General features: G+C 50.1%; 6 protein-coding genes across 6 annotated transcripts; 2 read left to right on the plus strand and 4 right to left on the minus strand.

The window, feature by feature from the left end:
• Positions 1-319: 319 nt before the first annotated feature.
• Positions 320-6,442, minus strand: BO85DRAFT_393125 (putative ubiquitin-specific protease UBP12; the record flags this gene model as incomplete). The annotated part of the gene is made up of 5 exons (XM_025656871.1): positions 320-1,592; positions 1,641-2,310; positions 2,362-3,722; positions 3,775-5,781; positions 6,259-6,442. The coding sequence occupies 5 exons, from the start codon at positions 6,440-6,442 to the stop codon at positions 820-822; spliced, it is 4,995 nt and encodes a 1,664-aa protein (XP_025517469.1). The 3' UTR covers positions 320-819.
• Positions 6,443-8,362: 1,920 nt separating this feature from the next.
• On the plus strand, positions 8,363-9,803 carry BO85DRAFT_510359 (SDR family oxidoreductase; the record flags this gene model as incomplete). The annotated part of the gene is made up of 3 exons (XM_025664548.1): positions 8,363-8,393; positions 8,449-8,964; positions 9,024-9,803. 3 exons carry the CDS (start codon positions 8,363-8,365, stop codon positions 9,680-9,682), a joined length of 1,206 nt encoding a protein of 401 aa, XP_025517470.1. The 3' UTR covers positions 9,683-9,803.
• Positions 9,804-10,063: 260 nt separating this feature from the next.
• BO85DRAFT_486023 (uncharacterized protein) lies at positions 10,064-10,525 on the minus strand (the record flags this gene model as incomplete). The annotated part of the gene is made up of 1 exon (XM_025663363.1): positions 10,064-10,525. One exon carries the CDS (start codon positions 10,523-10,525, stop codon positions 10,064-10,066), a length of 462 nt encoding a protein of 153 aa, XP_025517471.1.
• Positions 10,526-12,868: 2,343 nt separating this feature from the next.
• Positions 12,869-13,317, minus strand: BO85DRAFT_244897 (uncharacterized protein). The gene is made up of 2 exons (XM_025654872.1): positions 13,258-13,317; positions 12,869-13,203 (listed from the first exon to the last, which is right to left on the minus strand). The coding sequence occupies exons 1-2, from the start codon at positions 13,258-13,260 to the stop codon at positions 12,964-12,966; spliced, it is 243 nt and encodes an 80-aa protein (XP_025517472.1). The 5' UTR covers positions 13,261-13,317; the 3' UTR covers positions 12,869-12,963.
• An 840-nt stretch (positions 13,318-14,157) lies between these two features.
• BO85DRAFT_486024 (uncharacterized protein) lies at positions 14,158-14,605 on the plus strand (the record flags this gene model as incomplete). Its single annotated transcript, XM_025663364.1, has 2 exons — positions 14,158-14,482; positions 14,526-14,605. 2 exons carry the CDS (start codon positions 14,158-14,160, stop codon positions 14,603-14,605), a joined length of 405 nt encoding a protein of 134 aa, XP_025517473.1.
• Positions 14,606-16,927: 2,322 nt separating this feature from the next.
• On the minus strand, positions 16,928-18,836 carry BO85DRAFT_447437 (uncharacterized protein). The gene is made up of 3 exons (XM_025659722.1): positions 18,094-18,836; positions 17,586-17,988; positions 16,928-17,455 (listed from the first exon to the last, which is right to left on the minus strand). The coding sequence occupies exons 1-3, from the start codon at positions 18,592-18,594 to the stop codon at positions 17,316-17,318; spliced, it is 1,044 nt and encodes a 347-aa protein (XP_025517474.1). The 5' UTR covers positions 18,595-18,836; the 3' UTR covers positions 16,928-17,315.
• Positions 18,837-19,221: the final 385 nt, after the last annotated feature.

Raw genomic sequence — 19,221 nt, forward strand, 5'->3', positions numbered from 1 at the left:
TGGTGGGTTGGGTTGGGTTTAGTTTTGTATGATTTGGTTGAGGTTGGGGTTGGATGTGGAAGAGATGATGGGTGTTGAAGAAGCTAGTCTGATTGATGACTCTGTGTCTGTGCTGGAGGATTGAGTTGACAGAACAGTAGAAAGGTAAGCAGGAACAAAGTCTAAGTAGAGCAGATAGATTGACAGATGGAGATGAGATGAGGAGAGAACGGATTAGGCAGGCGAGGCTGTCAGGAGTAACTCTACTCTGTGTTCAGTGGTTTGTCAGGATTGCATACCGACGGCAATCAATATATTAAAGGCCAAATAGGAGCAACATAAAAGACCACATAACTTGAATTCTATGGCCTGGCTGGTATGAAAGTAGTAGTATATATTTAGCAGTAGCCTCGCATTGCAGCATCGCATGACAGCGGCCACATGCGTGTGACTCGCCATGACCTCCCACGTGGTTCATCCATACACACTCATCATCCCCATATCATCCCTCTGCAAAACATCACCTCACTCAACACCCCTTTTTTTGCTTGAAAACATCTCCAGCTGCTCCGAAAATACATGTAATGCAGGACGGCACCCGCCATCCGATCCCGTAAAAATGCATGCAACCATCCACGGCCCTCTCTATTCCCGGGCTGCGTAGAAAACAAAACACCATGGCTATTATAAGGGAGTCGTCGACTTCATTCCTCGAAATCATCATCCACTCTGCGAAAGATCATTATCGCCATCCCCTGTGAGGCGATCTAAACACCTGTAATCATTCGTTGCACATTTCCAAAAGACAGTAAGAGAGATTGGGAGAATCATCCCCCTTGTCTACGGCAGTGTCTGGTCCTCATCATGCACTTGGAGTTCTACCACCGGCAACTCATCCTCCTCATCATCTTCGCCGTCCGCTGCGAATGCCGAAATGTCCGGGAATGACGTCTCCTCCATCGGGGTACCTGGATAGGCGGCCCCGCGTGGACTGTCCATCAAAGAGGCCATCCGAAGGTCCGGGTCGCTGACGTCGCCGTCGTCTACCGCCCGGTTGCTCGCGTCATCGTCGAGTAGATCCTCGTCGTCAGTTGAAACTGTGGTCATCTGTGAAGGGCCGTGAGCATCTGTGGCGCGACTGAACGACCACGAGGGTGTGTCGTCCTGAGGGTGGAACGGGCTGGGCTGCGTGCCCCCGCCAATCTCCTCATCTTCGAAATTCATACCTTCCGATTGCGTCGCGCGATCTAGGCTCTGCTCGCCAAATGACGGGACGTTGGTGTAGCCCGGCGGCCAGTCATCATCCCCGCTCTTCGTTTGGGTTCCAGTTGGCAAACCACCATCTCCCGATTGGTGAGCTGCTCCGACTCCGGTTAAGGCGCTCGACGACCCATTGCGGGAGGAGCCGCCGAGACGCCGGCCTTCCCCCGACGGCGACTGTCCGCGAGACTCGGACTGCGAGTCCACGTCGCTGTTCGGCCGTGTCGACGCTTCCGTGATCTCCTCCAGCACCTTGCCGCCCAGTGGCCGGTCGGATCGGCGCCGGTAGAACAGCAGATACGCCGATGAGGTGACCACACTCTGCGGATCAATTGGTCGCGAGACGGAAGAATCTAGTCCAGTCAGTAATTGTCCGATATTCTGCGTTCAGGCTATCTTACCGTTGTACTCGTTCCACTGCCCGGTAAAGAAGTTCTTGGCGTACGCTGTGTAGTGTCCGCCACCAAGGCCTCCATAGTGATTGTCGACAGCGAAGAGGTCGTAGATCTGACTCTTGCCCTCTTCAGGCGACTCAACTCTGCCGGTCATATCGAGTCCTTCCACAGGGAAGTCGACCAGGACATCCAGCTTGTCGCGGAATCCGCGGCTGGCGCTGAACCTCTTGAGGTGCATGACCAGAATGTCCGGGGTCTTCCACAATTCGAACTTCTTGCTGGCCCGACGGTGCTCCTTGCAGCGGGGGCAGTACCAAGCATCGTTCTCGGAAAGGACCTCCTCCTTGTTGAACTCATCCAGACACTCGTAGAGCGTCACGCCCCGCTTCTTCCGGTTCTGGCGCAGAGTACGGCGCTTGCTCAGCTCCGGGTCAGGCACACGTTCGACGTCCGTCCATGTGGGCGCACCACGAAGGGAGTTCTTGTCTCGACTGCTTCCGGCGAAAAGAGCGTCGTGAGCTTGCTCAGTCCAATCCACTACAATACCCTCACCGGGGCGGATCATCGGCCGGTCCTGAGCCTTGGGCTTAGGAGCCGATTCACCGCTGGCACTGTCAGAGCTCTTATCTCCGGACTCGTCATCCTTCTGCTCCGTGCCATTTGTGCTGTCCACAGACTGTCCATCGCTTAGTAGTGATTCGGTTTGAAAAGAGAGAGGACTGCTCACCTGTTTCTGCTTCTTCACCGGTGTCTTGATTCTGAACGACATCTTGGGGTACTCCTTGTGGTCATCCACGGTGGACCATCCAGTGGGAACAACCTCGCTGCTCGACTTGATGATCTTCATCTCAAAAAGACCGCGCACATTCGGGGGAATAGCGTTTTCGGAGCGGGCTGGAGCATCGCTTGAACTGTCATCTGCGTCACGCATCGAGACATCGACCATGCCGTCCTCGCCGTCCACGGACGCGGTCTTGATCTTCGAGTCAGCCGACTCCGCATCATCCTCGTTCATTATAACGGTATCTGAGTCTTCATGGCTGACCTCTGTCGTGTTCTCCTCATTCAGGAAGTCACGGGTGGTCATCGAAGCGACCTGCGACAGGACTTTGCGGAAGATCGTATCATAGTCCCCAAACTCCTCCCGGTTGATGACCACATACGACGGAACTCCGAAGAGCGACCGCTGCGCATTCTTAGGGTTGTTTCCCCGTTTCTTCTCGACTCGATTGAAGATGGGGACGAGCAAGCGGTCGGAGCGAGGCGAGTCCAGACTGGGGATCTCCTCATGATCCGAGCGGCTGAAGGAGAAGTAGCTCTTCTGGGGCTTGTCGGGGTTGTAGTTGGTAGGTACCGACTCGACCTCGTAGATACCAATGTCGTCGTTGCCGCTGATCTGGCACTCAGCAATCGAGCTCGTGTTGTCGAACATCTTGTAGAACTTGTTCTTGTAGATCTCGGCCATCACGAGGCGCTCAGGGTCGGTTCCCATTTTCTTTGCGACCTGCTCCTTCAGCGCCTTGACACTGGCGTTCTTGTCGATTTCGACATCGACAAGGACCGGCTTCTTGTTCAAGGGGAAGTAGAAAATCTCCTTGCCCCAGAGGTTCTCGATTGGAAGCTGAAGGGTCAGGTTGTTGAAAGGGTCGAAAATGATGCTGACCTTGTCGCAAGCAGGGCAGACCAGCGTCGACTTGTACATACCAGCAAAGAGGTCGGTAATGACGGAATCGTTGCGGGCTTTGTAGATGTCCCAGCACTTGTCCGCAAACTCCGCGAGAGCCTCCTTGTTATGCACCATTTCGTCCGTCGAGTCCGGCTTTTCAATGTAGGGCTTCTTCATGATACGGTTGAGATCCTCCTGGAGACCGTCCAGAAGAAACAGAAGGAATTCCTGGGAGTCCTGCTGTCCGTAACCGGAGAAGGCCGGCCCATAACGGCCGATGGTGTGCTTCAATTGACGAGGCGCAAACGAAGATTGACCTGCCTCATCGTACATCTGACGCAACATGTTGGCATATGCTTTAGCCACATCACCGTTGTGAGCCAAAGGATTGCTGGGGTTGAGATCCTTCTTGTAAACGTCATCTAGATAGATAGTTAGCAGGGTAAACTTTTCAAAATTCGGGAGTCTACGCACTCAAGAAATAGTAGGTCAATTCCTCCACGCTGCGAACGCACTGCAGGGCCGAGTTCATGTAACAGGTGTTCCCAAGGTTGCTCAGACCAGTGCAGCCGCGGGGTTTCCCGTCCTTGCGTCGTCCCCTGATGGGCTCTGAAACCGGGGATGATCGCCCGCTGGTAGCAGGACTCTTGGTCTTCACCTTTGCCGGAGCTCCGTTCTTCAGGTTACCGGATGGCACCCCCAGACGGTTGAGTGTCTGCTTGGAGGCTTCCGACACCCAGTCTCCGCTGGTTCCAGGGAGCTTCTCCTCCAATACGATGATTTCGCTGCTGTTGAGACCCGCAACGCCCAGAGTCATTTTACCATTGTAGTTGGGATTGTTCGTCTGGTCCTTCGGCTCATCGAGTACCTCACGCTGCGACCCCTCAGACAGGGAAAGGAAGGTGTTCAGGTCGAGAACGAGGTTGCTTCCAGCGTTGGCGATGAGGGAGGCGGACGGGGCTGGAGAAGCACTGCGGGATGCGGCTGGGGTGGCTGCTGCGGATGCCGTGGCACTACCGAGACCACCCAGAATCCTCCAAACGCGAACCTTGGTCGACATGTCGATGTGAGCAAGTTCTTTGGCGTTCTTCAGCCACTTCTGGAAGTTGGTATGCCGACTGGCCAGGGTTCTCACTGGAGCCATCGTCTTCTCCTTCATTGTCTTGATGGAAGTGCCGGCAGACGGGTTCGTGAGCTTCAAGATTGTGAAGATCGGAGGGTTGATTTCGTATTGCAGGTTCTCCTGGTCGCCTACGGCGGCGGTGTTGTGAACGTAACGGACGATGGCCGGGGACTGTTCTGCCAAACCATACCACTGCATGATCAGGTCCCAGCCTCCCTGAGGGATGATCTCAAAATCTTCGCCGAGCTCCAAGCCAGGCCTCAAAGGAACAAAGGGTTCGCCCTCCTCGTCCTTGAAGCCCGTGTTGGCCGGGTCAGTGACCAGGACAATATCCGAGTTATCGACGGGACCGATGTCTCCCTCCATCGCCGTCTTGTCGGCCTTGTCGGCATGCGTAGCACTCCGCGAGTACACTCGCTTCAGCCACGAATTTGACACCACATATCCCTTTTGTTTTTCCTTCATGGGCTGCATCATAAACTGGGTCACCTGTGCGACCTGGTCATCGTAAGAGGGTCGATCAGCTGACGCAACGCCGGCCTCTGCTTTAGAATGGGCCCGGGTCTCTGTGGGGGCGGTATAGGTGGACATGCTGGAAGGAGTGGGATACACACTGTCCGACGCCGAGTTGGTTACGTTGTCGTCGCCCGAGGTGGTGGTGGTGGTTTCCATCGAATCCGGGTGGTCGGAACGGGTCTGGCTGTCGTCCTTTTCTGTCGGAACCAAGTCCATCTCCACATCGTTCACCACTTCATTCTCCGAAGCGGAGGTTTCGCGAGCATCGGCCCCGGCAAGCGGGAGGGTGGAGTCTCCCTTGTCGTCAGAGCCGGACATATCGGTCGCAGGGTCACTGTGGAGGGTCAGGCCAGCGCAGGCGGCTGCGGGATAGTCGAGGACACTTCCAGCGGAGTCCGGGGTAGGGGAACGAGCGGTGGAGTGGGATTTAGAGGCGAGGACTTCGTCCTGCAGGTGAGCGGGAATGTAGCGGGGAGGCGGTGAGGCCGAGGAGCTCTGAGTGCTGCGATGCGATCGGGAAGGAGAGGAAGGGTGACGGGAGGAGCGCGAAGAGGGCGAGGCCTTGTCGGAGGAGGAATGACCGTGACGTCTTCCGGCCTGCGAGGCGAACGACAAACCCGGAAGCGATCCTGGTCTGCGAGGCTCTGCTACTTTACGGCGCTTTGTGGAAGACGTCGTGACGGTGAGCTGCGCACGTTTCGTGGCAGCTCGAGGTAGCACGGTGGATGGGTTGGAAACTGAGCTCGACACTGGATTGGTGTTGGTCAGACCGGGGTGGTGGTGGTGGTGGTGTTGGTGCTGGTGAGTGGAGGAAGAGGATGGGTGGATGTGGAGGGAAGAACCTAGAAAAGCAGCGATGCAAAAGGAACGAAAACGTTTAGTCAGTCCGTTCAGTACAGTAGAGTAACTGGACGAAGAAGTGGTAGTAAAAATTTTAGTGCAAGGAGGGGAGGTTTCGGATTGGATTAGATTGAATTGGGATTGGGTTGGAAAAGAACTTCCGCTTTGGCCAGATTCCAGATTCTTTGCCGGCGGGAAAGCAAGTGTTCAATTCTCTCTTTCTCCTTCTCCCTCTTGTCCGACTGGACTGAACTATCCTGTCTGTTCGCGATAATTTTTTTCAACCAGGGATTTTACCCGGGCGCGCGTTGACAGGTTGGTCAGGTTTCGGGATTGGTGGGGTTGAGAAGTGGGTTTGGGAAAAAAAAGAAACTTAAGGATGGATGGAGAATAGAGAGAGAATGGAGCAACCATGAAAATAAAAAAAGGAACTCAAACTTTGACAGACAAGCAACTAAACGCGAAGCAAGACAACTTACTTTTTTCTGTGGTTGATGCTAACAACATTTGGGGAGAATCGATGCGGATCGGCATCTGCTCTGGGCTGGGCGGCGTGGCTGTTTCTGGTGGCCAGGAACCTGGCCCCAACCCTGCCTTTTTCTTCTTCTCACTTGCCTCCCCTGCTGGCTGGGGTGCGATCCACTTCGATAACACATTCCCCATATTCAGGATTCAATGCAGGACTAAGCGGTCAGCACGCTTTCATTGATCAATTCAAATTAACAATTCCCTGTAATGACGCAGCGGTGTCGTTTTATTGATATACTGACCCGTTCAAACTATAAGTGAATGTCTGCAGCATCTGGCGCATATGGCAGGGCGATAGCGTCTTCCTTCTTCGGAAACTCCATCAAGTATACGTGAGATGGACTTCTTGTCAAAGGGAACAAAGGCGCCATGATTCACTTTCACTTTGATGAACAGCCACAAGAGACAATGCAATCAGGGCATGACATTTCGTCGGGAAGATATCCCGGTTACCAGTCGGACAATGCCGTCAACCACCAATCGCGACTTGGCATCCCTTCCTGGTCTGCAAGACAAATAACCCTCACATTCGCCGCGAGTAACACAAGATCAATCGACATCAAAGACTAAATCAGATTCATTGCCTCGGAAGCATCTGGCAGGATCCGGGGTAACACCAGCTCCTGCACGGTGAGCTCACCCTTTTCCCAACACCCTCTATCCCTGTGATCAGCAGTTGAAGCAGCCTCGTATTCAGGCACAGGCTGACATTTTGCTGTCACTACTGCCTATGATTCGTCACTCACATATTTGAGAAGAGCTACCATCGTAGATAGAATAAGGAACTAGCTTCATTTCATAATGCTCACTTATACTATGTAACTGAACTAAGCTCTTTTTAAATTGAAGAGCCTAGTACATATACATGAACAGAGTATTTAGAGCCAACGATTCACTGAGTATTCCATGTCTCTATCGTCCACAAGATACCTAGGATTGTCATATAAGCCAATAATGAAATCACAGTTTAGATTTTGAGGCTGTCTGACTACTATATATATGACGGGAGGGTTATTGAGTCTCACCACACATTGGCATTGAATCAGTGGAAATCCCCCCAGTGCCCGGAACATCCCAGTCGAGTAGGAAATGCCCATAACTTTAATGGTCTTTGGGAGGCTCTCAATAGGCATCAATGGTAATGCATTGACTATTCAAGAGAAGCAGCTGTGTTTACCCAGCCGAAGTTATTGTACACACAATTTCATTAATTGTGTCAAGAGGCATTGTGCACTATTCTGTCCTCTCAATCGGGGAGCTAACAGCCTGGTTAACATGGTGAAGCTGCTATTGTTATAGATCTCCACTACCTATCATTCACTGTTTGATTTCATTCCCATCCAACAGCGAGTCCTGACACAAATCCCACGTCTCAATACCATCACAACTGCCTATCTGGCCTCACCTTCTAACGAATTTCAATTAGCAGTACTGTATCTTTGCCATCATACCCTGGACAAGTCACCAATATTGTCTGTCATATTGAATACTGGGCTCAGAGCTGCGCTGGTAGCTGCTGACATTATTGCAGACCTCCGATGCAATGATTCCATATTGGAGAAATAATATGTGTAACAGGACATCTTCATGTTCTTCATTTAGCAGACAAGCAGACTGTTAGTAGCTTCATCTCGTGTATCAATGTGGTTGTTAGTTCCATGGTTAGTAATCGCTCCACCATCGGATGGGTAACTAACTACAAGAAAGCGGAACTACAGTATTGACATCATTTCAGAATGCGGTATTCATTTATATAAATAGCATTATTCAACACCTTCATTGCAATGTTATCTATACGTAAAGATAGTATATTATCAATCAAGTGAAACAAAACCAGAAATTTGCCCACCAACAGGGCAGTCAATCCCGACACGACCGAGCTTATTACATCACATTGAGTTCATGCAACCTAATTTGTGCATCTATCACCAAACATACACAAGGTTATATATGAACCACACCTTCACCATCGATCCCTACCTCTTTGAACCAGACATCCCACACGCAAATATCAATTGACACTGTTGCACATATATACAATAATCCACATCCACAATGCCAACCGCCATCGTCACCGGCGCAACCGGTACGTACCTTGATAATCCCATACACCATATCATTCTAACCATCGAGATATTCAGGCATCCTCGGCCGCGAAATAATCACTCACCTTTCCAAACTTCCCGACTGGACAAGCATCTACGCCCTCTCCCGCAGCAAGAAGGATACCTACCCAGCACAAGTCCACCACGCCAGCATCGACCTCCTCGCCTCCCCCAACGACCTAGCCAATCAACTTTCCTCTCAAAATGTCTCCGCGGACTACCTCTTCTTCACCGCATACCTTCAAGAAGGCGACGAAAAGAACCTCGAACGACTTAACGGCGACATGCTCGAGAACTTTCTCAAAGCGCTGAGTATTAGCGGTGCAGAAACGAAGCTCAAGCGCGTGTTGCTTGTAACAGGGGCCAAGCACTACGGAGTACATTTGGGGCCGGTGAAATCCCCGATGGAAGAGAGTGATCCGTGGGTGGAGGGGGAGGGAAGGCCGCCGAATTTCTATTACAGACAGCAGAGGATACTGAAGGAAATGAGTAAGGGGAAGGGATGGGATTGGGTGGTTACATATCCCAATGATGTTATTGGGGTCGCTAAGGGTGAGTAACTTTTCTTTGCTGTGTTTCATAAGCAAACATTGCTGACAGTGATGCTGCAGGAAACTTCATGAACCTCGTAACAGCAGTCGGACTCTACGCGGCCATTACCAAGGAACTCAACGCCCCATTCATCTTCCCCGGGTCGCGCACTTTCTACACCATGACCGACTGCTTCACGTACTCGCGCTTCCATGCACGCTTCTGCGCATGGGCAATCTCCGAGCCTCGCTGCTCGAACCAGAATTTCAATGTGGTGAACGGCGATGCGCAGTCCTGGCAGACCATGTGGCCTCGACTAGCGAAGCGGTTCGGGCTCACTGTTCCAGTGGATCAGTTCGAGGCAGAAGATGAGAAGGTTGTTCCGCTGATTGATAACCCTCCGTTGAATGATTACGTGCAGACAAATGGACTTAAGGGTAAGATTGAGAAGGGCGAGGTACGGATGCGCATTGATCTGACCAAGTGGGCGGGGAGAGACGATGTGAAGGCTGCGTGGGAGAGGTTGGCGAAGAGGGAGGGGTTGGAGAAGGATGCGTTCGAGAAGGCGACGTGGTTCTTCTTGAACTTTGTGCTGGGGAGGAATTATGATCTGATAATTAGTATGAATAAGGCGTGGAAGCTGGGATTCCGCGATTGGGAGGATACTTGGGATGCGTTGGATGGATGCTTGAGTGAGTTGGAGGAGGAGAAGGTGTTGCCAAAGAGTGGGAAAAACTGATGGGAGCGTACACACCCAAAAGCCACTTCTTGTTGTCATGGTTGTTAATATGGGTGAATAGGTGGATCGGCTTGCTCTCGCTGAAAAGTAACTTCGCATACTAATAACGAACAAACATCTGCCACTATCATCTCTTACTACTACTATTGATACTACTCATAATTTTCACTACATTACTGCTACACATGAAAGTGAATCGACCCCAATATTAGTTCATTCTATATTTCCGTAAGAAAATTAGATAATAAACATGGCAATCGTATCTGTTAAGCCTAACATGGACACCTCACACAACATGACGGGTATGAACTCCCTAGAGTAATAGTATATAGCAGTATCCTTCATCCAACCCACAGCCTATTAGACCTAGTAGGAACGAGTCTACTCACTATACGCCATATACTCATCCCCGCCAGCCTCAAGAGTATACTCATTCCCCGGCTCAATATACTCATACCCACCCTCAACATCACCCACCCGAATCTCTCTTAACCCAACCTCCTTCTTCACCACATCCAGACTCTCCAGCGCCGACTCAACATCCATCATAGCCTCCACACAGGAGCCACCATCTTCAGCGCATTGAACACAGTCCATCAGAGACTGATGCAGCGACAACAAAGCGTCTTTCGCCTTATCGAGTTGGTCTATAGCCCCCTGTGAGTCGGAGATCTGTGACGAGATCAATGCAGGTCCAATCAGATGCACCCAGTGATTGAACTCGACCAGGCAATTCTGGGCCCATTGGTCTTTGTAGAGGGCAGGGAAGGTGAGGCATTTGTGGAATGCTAGCTTGCACATGTGGAATAGATTCGGGATCGTGTGGTCGGTGGTGGTGGACATGTCGGTGTCGGTTGAAGGATGACGTGTGATTTTTCGGGTGATGGTGATTCGGATTAGGCACATGTGTGTGTGGGAATGGGTTTCTGTATATAGATATGATAGCGAGGGGTTCAAGTGTGGGGTTGTATCAAGAGCTGGGGATGATGAGGGTGTATATATAGACGTGACTGAGGGTTGGATTCACTGGGTTACATGGGTGGATCCGGTCTGAGATGTTCGATTCATCTTAAGGGCTTGGTTAAAGTAAAAATGTAATAATATTGTATTTAATGGAGGCTATATTCATTGGTATATGTTGCTGGGGTAGTGGGATCTTTCACTGTTAGAAAGTGGCGTCCGACGTGGGGTTCATGTGGTAACTGTTTATTTAGCCACTTTTGTCGAAAAAATCCATTTTTTTTTCGGTCTCTTCCGGTCAAGGAGGCAGTGGCGGAGATTACCTTGTGTCAAGATCACGATTTGGGGATACTTCCTATGGCTGGTGAGGGAAACTCCGTTGAGTATTGGAATATCTCGGTCAAGTACTAATGGGGCTTGTGATCTCAGGGAAGTATAAATAACCCCCTACTCACTCAGACTTTTGTGGCTGGATCAGGAACACAACGATAGAGGAACAAGCCTGAAAGGGCAGTCTTCTAGTTCCTCTCATGCATTTATTATAGTATACACCTTCCGATGCGAAACTATGACTGTAACAAATGTCAATGGTCAGTCTTCATAGCAATTGGCGGCAATCAAAAGATGCGGGCAACTAAACCGCGAATATGTGACTCTGAACAAGTGTACTAGGCTCTCTGATCAACAAGTACATTAAAGATCAGAGTCTGTTGCGAGATACTTGTATCCTAGCTGGAATAAAGGTGCCTCCTTGCATATACCACTATATATATAACGCAGCAACCACTCAACATCTCGACATCTCGACATGTGAGAACAATCAGTTGTCTTGCCGTGCCTCGACTTGAATCTCTTCATCCTTCATCGCTCAAAGTCTTCACAGTGCAATCGGAAAAGGAATATCAAACGTTATCGGTTGCTATAACATCTAGAGATTTCCAGGCTCAAAGGGCTTTGGATATGATCACTGAGACTGAGGCTGATGGGACAGGCAAGAATAGCAGTCAACATCAAGGCTGTTTTTTCTCTTGCTTGGAAGAAAGGAATCGGATATGGGTGTTTTATACATGCACTGAAAACCTCCTGAAAACAGTCTATACTATTAATATATATTCTTCTGCAGTAATGAGGCCGGGGAGCCACTGGAAGCCAACCATATTCTTGCTTCCAGCCAGCACCCAACCTCGTCTTCGGGGCTGTCTTGAATACCTCAAAAAATCCGGTGGGCAAGTCTGGTTATCTGACCTTCTAGAGGAAGTGTACTTATTGCAACGCATTCGTGCTGTCATCTCAATATCTTGTAAAGCTTATTAGGGGACTCGGGACTGAGGAAGGTACCAAGGCACTGCAGAAGCTGGTCATCTCTCCCAGTTTCCCGCTTCGGCTGTGATTATCTATCTGGTATGTCTTCTTCTATGCTTGTTCTGTCCACTAGATGAGTATAGCTAACACCACCAGGGAATCCTTATATACTTCCCTGAGTATCATCCCCCCCTGATCCTGTCTGGGGACGACGCCGCAGACCGCACATTTTGGGTACAGCAATTCCAGGACCAGCCGACGGGAGCCCTGATTCAGTACAAGGGTCAGGACTAGTGTGCCCCAGGCATTATTGTTGTAACAAGCCGAACCAGTGCCCAAGGTCTCACCCTGCACCGCGCTAAGCATATTGTTCTGCTGGAGGTTGATTGGATCAGCGCCAGACATACATAGGTCTGGGGCCGTATCTGTCGTACTGGCCAGAAAGCCCCGGAGGTGTATTGCTATTTCTTTACCAATGACCAGGCGGAGGAGGAGCAACGCGCGATACACGCAAACGTAAATCAGCAGAAGCTGGAGCAGACGGTGAATACATATGGCCAGAAGACCCCGGATAACAAAAGGGCGGTAGAAGATGATGAGGAAGACGTTTAATAATGGATTGGATGATACAGTTAAACCATATCCGTGCACGAAGAGAAGAATGTTATGCCTTAAGCCGATCGTCTGCGAGATCTCATTTGCTCCTCTTCACAGAACCAAGACGGACTAAATTGCTCGAAGACGTACACATGTTCAGTGTCCGCGTCTGAGACACCCTTGATAATTTCGAACGCAACTTTGGCTATGGCGACACGAATGGTGTCCTCTGTCGTTAATCAACTAATCACTAAGGTCTCAGGGAAGGCCCCAGAGATGATACGTCGTTCACCACGGATATTGCTTCCTTGTTCTTCTTATGCCGATAAAGAAGAAGGAAATCCGGTGGTAGGCTGAATCCATACCAACTATATATATTAAGGAACAACTTGAAGGTTGGAGAGAAGCTCAAAGGGCTCGAGCTAGCCAATGCAGGCAATCTCGATCTCCTGGACAAGATTGTTTCGTCGTTCACCACGGATAATGCTTCGCTTTTCTTCTTTGCCGATGAAGACAAAGAATATCCGGTGATAGGCTGCATTCAACTCTGGCATAGACCGGGGATCCAGAAACAATGCCGAGGTTGAAGGAATTCTCGACACAATTGAGATGGCAAGAGTTGGAGATGATATTGAACACCTGGCCGGTGCGGGTAGCATCACCTAAGGTTAGGTTAGACGGAGCTCTCCAGCGGTGGTTGATGGATACTACGCCACCATATATAATAAGGGAACTTTCGGGATATCCAATCGCTTAGTGGTCCTGGTTTTCAGCTGTTCGTGGGACCCTGAACTTGCAGCTAGCAAATACTATTTCCCTCTGGCATGAAACAATGCCGCGTTCTAGTCGACACCCTCAGCAAATCTGGGAAACATTCATCTCTGGATTCTACTCACCATTCATAGTAACGACGCTTGCGACAAATCAGGATGGGCTTTGATGTCGCACCTTCCAAGTTCCTGTTTACTTTATATACTATCAGTGGTCCAAGCCTGGCAAGTACGGCAAGTTTCGTTCAAACGTCCCCACATATTATGACACTTGAGGAGTTCGATCATCATTGAAAACATCCATGAGATGTGAATCCTTCCTGACGAGGAACCATTAGCCTTACCAAGACTTGATGATGAAGCCTGCCGGTGGCGTACAGTTTAGCATGGACTATCGGAAGCTGAATGCCATCACTAGGAAAGATCAGCATCAATGCCGATCGGACGGCCAGAGTACTCACGCTCGATGAAAAGGTGACCTATGGCACCGGGGATTTTACCTCACGTACCTCCTACCTAGAGAGCCGTTTCCGACTGTATGAATGATGATAAACGTGCTGAAGGTGCAGCACTGATGGTGTCTACAATGGATACTCTTGCCAGTAACCTCTTCTACAGCAGGTGGGTACAGTCAAGTACAAACCTCTTTACCAATCGGAACCATACCTTATGGACTTTCAATTCTTTCCTCCCGCCAAACATGGACTGACTTAGTCTTTGTGGTAGTTGATCCTTTCTTCAAAAAAATCTGCTTTATTCTCTGCAGAAAGTCAGTCACATCACAAAGAATGGCCTACCTACGGGATCACGCGGGTACCTGATCATACCAAAGGGATCGAGGTCTACATGGATGCTGCACATGAAGCAATTGGGACAGCCAACACTGTTGACGAGGTGAGGTTGTGGCTCCAGACGAACTTATTCCAGCCCCATTTCCTGACCTATTACAAGGCCGCCATTCTGCCCCGGCAACAGGCTGGAACTCTGAAGCGCGGAGAATCGTTTCTTACAATCACCAATAAATTGGAGGCCGCAAAACAGGCTGGCGACACGAAGTACAGTGATCATTATCCTGACACCATCGACTGGAATTTTGAGGATCATTCTGCGAGATGCCTGCAGACCATTGTTGATGTCAACACAAACAATGCTGATGGCCTGTTCTACAGGCGTTGGTTTCAAATGAGCAGAGACAGAAACTAATGATCACGAAGATGGCAAATCTACAGAGGGATACGTCATATTCTACGCCGGCGGTCCCATTACCTGGTCGTCTAGCAAGCAAAAAGCCTAGAGGCTCGCATCAGCACCAGACATGAGCAGCAGTGGAAGACATGGATGGTCCCGGGGCTGACCCACTTGCCGGTAGCGATGGCGTAGACCTCAAGCGAGTGCTGGCCCTGGCGTCGTCTCAGACCCACGATATCTAATCCTGACTGGCTGGATGTGTTTGGGTTGGATGCGGATCAATTTAGACCAGGAAAAAGTGAAGACTACCGCTTCTGGAAATATACGTTCTGCCCATAGCCCTGAGATAAGCTAGAAGATCACCAACGGCGATGTAGAATCCATTCGTCGCTCAACTGACTTCGGTTTACTTGGTCTCTGCCTTAACCATATGATTCCGAGGATGATAACATACGATGGAAGAGACGAGCGGCCTCAAGAGAAATGACGCAGCGCAATATTTTTCCTAATCTTTTGAGAGCTCACGACACCCGACTTCAGTTGAGCATCTTACTACTCGTGAACATCAGTCTCATATCAGACACACGATATATCCACTTTGCATAGCTGGGATATACATTCCTCGCTCAATCAGACGAAGATGGCAAACATTGCCTCTCCTTGTCTCCTTGTGTCCCGCTGATAGCATGTGCACAACTTGTCTTTGAACATACGGCAACAGGCCTTTCGTTCCACGACTAGGATAACCAGCTACGTCTGTCTTACTTAGTCCACCACTGCAACACCTTTGGAGTTGTGGTTCTTCCTAGCTTTTATACACATGACTCCGCAGCCGAGCATGTCGACCTTTCATCTCGGAATACTCAAGCGAATACAGCAACTACTGCTGGTCTGAGATCTATCATTGCTAATCCTAACATTAGCAACACATCAAGGGAAAAGAGGTACACTACCATCAACTGTGTGAAGAACAACGACGAGTGATAAGGTTTCAACCGACGATCTACTACTTCCCCACCTATGCACCTGGATAGGAGTGAGCTTCTCCCAAATGAGAAGGAACAAATACATTGGTTTTGCGGTTCCTCTCGACTGCTTGGGTGGTTGCATGTGGAAGACCCAGAACCACAACATGATGCTACTGACTAACCATCTTGCTGTCACGCTCCCAGTGTATGAACAACGATCATGATCATCCTCATTAGCCGATAGATTCTATGCTGTTCATCAAAAATGTGTGGTTGTGTTGTACCGAGAAAGAGCACACCACATAGTTCTGAGAGTATAATGAATGAAACCGAGCAGAAGATGAAGCTCGGCTCCGTCGAAGACTCTGATCCAACTGCGGAATTTGTCAGTGCACCAGACCCAATACCCATCAACAATGGATTGCTAAAACTCCAATTTGCTAGTCCACGAAGCATAGATTTCATTGAAATTGGATACTGTGTGCTTGGTGCTTCGAGACATGATTCATGAAGTCTCACCAAGAAAAAGTAATACTTCGAAGGACAATCCCACTAAGGGATGTTAAGCTGCATCGACGTCTCATTTGGGGCTCTTTAATGAACGATAAAATTACATGAACAGTCGGAAAAGGAGCTTTTATAGTACACCAAGCTCATTTGATTGCCTGATTGGCCGTTGGGTAGAGGAATCATGTCGAGGAAGAGAACCTGCACCGCATCTCGAGTAATTCCCGTGTCTTTCAAGCACACACAAACAAGAATCAACTCTGAGATCTAGGAGACCATGAAACCGGCGCTTAGAATGAAGGGGAGGCTCCAAGTGATCCATTTGTGGGAAATTAGTTATTCTGAGAGGACCTCAAGGAGGGACCCAGATGTCTGGTTGGGTATTACTCAATCACTACTTAACGATTGTTCAGTCCAGAAGATATCATCAATTACTATACCATAGTAACTATCTACGACCCTAACATATATATCTCTATAGTCCTAAGTACGTAGTATCATGTACCCCAACACCTTAAACCTGCCATTCCACAAAATATACTCCCCATCGAACACATACTTATAATGCTCTCAGTGTCAATGTTAACTATAGTATCTTTTCATAATAATGATAATACCCACACTTACAGCCCACCGACCCCTCGTAGAACTTCCTCGTTAAGTAACCGGTAAGTAAAAACCATGACAAGTAAGCTTTTAGCTTAGTAACAACTAGGGGTAAACTCTAAATAAAACCCGCAGTGTGTCAACAACATGTTGATAACTGACTACACTAAGTAACTTAATATATGACATTTGACTTTCGAGCAAGGGAGGGAGGGGGGGGAATTGCCGCGTGGCGGGCCTGTGGAGAAACAAACAGACAGCCTGGAGTATCTAGACTAAGTTGCTTCCAACGTATGCACTAACGTATGTAATGTCTTCTTCATTGGGTGTGAAGTCGGGGGTCATTATGGTCACGCATTCTTTTCTTTTCTCATTTTCCCTGCACTGTACGTATGTACCCCACACATTGGGGGCCTGAGTACGGAGTACACGCGGTTAACTACGGGTGTTGGTGCGTTGAGGAGCTTTCATATGCCCGCCGCACAGCCACTACTATAATATAGTATGGACAGATGTTAGGATCATGCGCAGACAAGCATCGTAGAGGGATATTTTATTTGCTGCGCATGAACGCCCGCTCAGATACCGACGTGGCTTTTTCCCCTATCACAAGAACATGCTGATCACTGCTGATCTGTAGGGAGTGCTACACTCCGTAATCCCGCAAAATACACTGTAAAAAAGAAAAAGTGTAAGAGGGCAAGAATAAAGGCCTCCCATGTGGCTCCTGGTCAATCAGGTCTTGTCTGACGACTCGTTCGCCGATCCCACTCCGGCGGACGCTGGGTGATCTACGGCCTCGGTTCCTTGTGCGGTAGGTGCCGCAGGGATCTCGCTCGATCGGGCACCAGAGGTCAGCTCACTAACTTGGCGTTCTATACGCCGTCAGCACGAAACTCTAAGTACTTAAAGGCTTTTTTTCGAGGCTCTGTGCGCCTCAGGAGTAGTGGATGAAAGGATACGAAGGATAGTAAAGCAAAAAAGGGAGGATAGGAAATCGCGCACCTAAATCGCGGATTCGCTGTCGGAGCATTTGGTTTTCGCGCGTCAGCATCGCTGCCTCCGCCTGGTAAAATGCGCTTTCATCCCTACTTCCCCGCCGGGCTGGGCTCTCACCGGGGCCTGCACTCCAATCCAGTCCCTCTGACCCGCACGACGGCTCGGCCAGCGGTCGGAGATTGGGTGAAGCGGCTTGACTAGACGGGCGGGAGGGTCGCCGGCTGGACAAGGAGGAAGGCAATTGGGTTGACGCTCGACTGCTGGCTGTGGGGAGCGGGGGAATTGGGGGGAATGGGGTCAGCCGTTCCGCAGGACCAGCGTCATCCACGACGGCCTGCGAGTGTTGTTGTTGCTGTTGAAGGTGCTGCAGCTGAGCTTGCTGGCTTCGGATCATGTGTAAAAGACGGTTCTAGCCATTTTCAAGGAGCGTTGTTAGTGGCTATCTCTTACCCATAGTAGTGCGATAGCAAAGAAGAATGCGCCGAGCAGTGACACAGCAATAGTTTGATCATACCACTTGTGCTTCTTGTTCTTGTTCTAGTTCCTGATGGAGCTCCCCCAGGGACGGCGCACGTTGATGATGCGGGTCCCCGGTGGCAACGGTCGGGTTCCCCCCGACATTACTGAGCGGACTGGAGGTGCGAAGCCCATTGTGGCCGAAGGAAGACCGGTGGTGGTCGTGGGGGGTTACGGACGGTTCCCCGGGGGCCGAATCATTAGCGCTGTTATGGCCATTGTTCAGGATTGAACTGGAACCGGTACGGGACCGGCGGCGTTCCGATCCTGACATGCTGGAGCGGTGACTATGAGAGGGCCGGTGAGGCAGATCAGTGGCAATGATGTTGCTATGGTTATTTGCTGAACCGTTATTCATATTGGGCAGGGCTGCAGAAGGAAAGTCTGGCTGAGTATGCTGTGACGATAAGGGATCGGATAAAGTCGGGGGCATCCGACGTTGACGCGGGGAAGAAGTAGTGGACCAAGTCGGGGACAGAGAGTTGATATCGGGCGACATGACTTGGGGAAGCAGGTTAAAGGGGGCCGGCCAATGGATGACAGTGGGTCTGTTGACGAGGTAAGTCCAACTGAAAAAGATCAAACCACCACTTTTTGGCGAGAACCGACAACTCAACAGTGTGTCTGCGACCACTTGCTGCCACGGACTGGCTCAAACAATGGGTTGGTTGCAGTGGATTGCAAAGCTGGAGCCGGCGTGCCGCATTCCTGCACCTGAAGGCGGGGGGTGACTATACTAAGAAGGCGGTCAGGGACAACCTTCAAACAAACTGGTCAAAGTCAGACTGACGCTTTGCTGACGGGATGATCACGGGATTCCTAGATTCGGCCTAGTTCTACGAGAACACTGGATCCGGCATCAGAGTCGGTCTGGGCCGGGGAAAGCCTGGAGTCGCTTCTCCCTGGAAACGGTGTTGCAAGCCGGTCCGGGTTTCGGTCATCTCCCGAATACCACTTCAACCCCCACGCACACGTGAACAGATCGATCTGAATGTTTCGGGGAATTTTTCAGTGGTTGTCAGTGGATAAAAAGCCTAAGTAAGATCGCAGTACAATGCAATCGAACATTCTGTTGCCCCCTCCCCCCTCTAAAGAATGCTTGCTGGGGCATGAGAGTCCCTGCAGA

This window comes from Aspergillus piperis (genome assembly GCF_003184755.1).
Source record: "Aspergillus piperis CBS 112811 unplaced genomic scaffold BO85scaffold_5, whole genome shotgun sequence".
Classification (NCBI taxonomy): Eukaryota; Fungi; Ascomycota; class Eurotiomycetes; order Eurotiales; family Aspergillaceae; genus Aspergillus; species Aspergillus piperis.

What these genes read in the sequence shown, in the direction of transcription:
- BO85DRAFT_447437 (XM_025659722.1), bottom strand. Translation starts at nt 18,594, where the DNA reads ATGTCGCCCGATATCAACTCTCTGTCCCCGACTTGGTCCACTACTTCT. An exon ending in AAGAACAAGAAGCACAAGTG is followed by an intron (nt 17,989 to 18,093) that starts GTATGATCAAAC and finishes GAAAATGGCTAG; the next exon opens with AACCGTCTTTTACACATGAT. An exon ending in ACAGCGAATCCGCGATTTAG is followed by an intron (nt 17,456 to 17,585) that starts GTGCGCGATTTC and finishes GACGGCGTATAG; the next exon opens with AACGCCAAGTTAGTGAGCTG.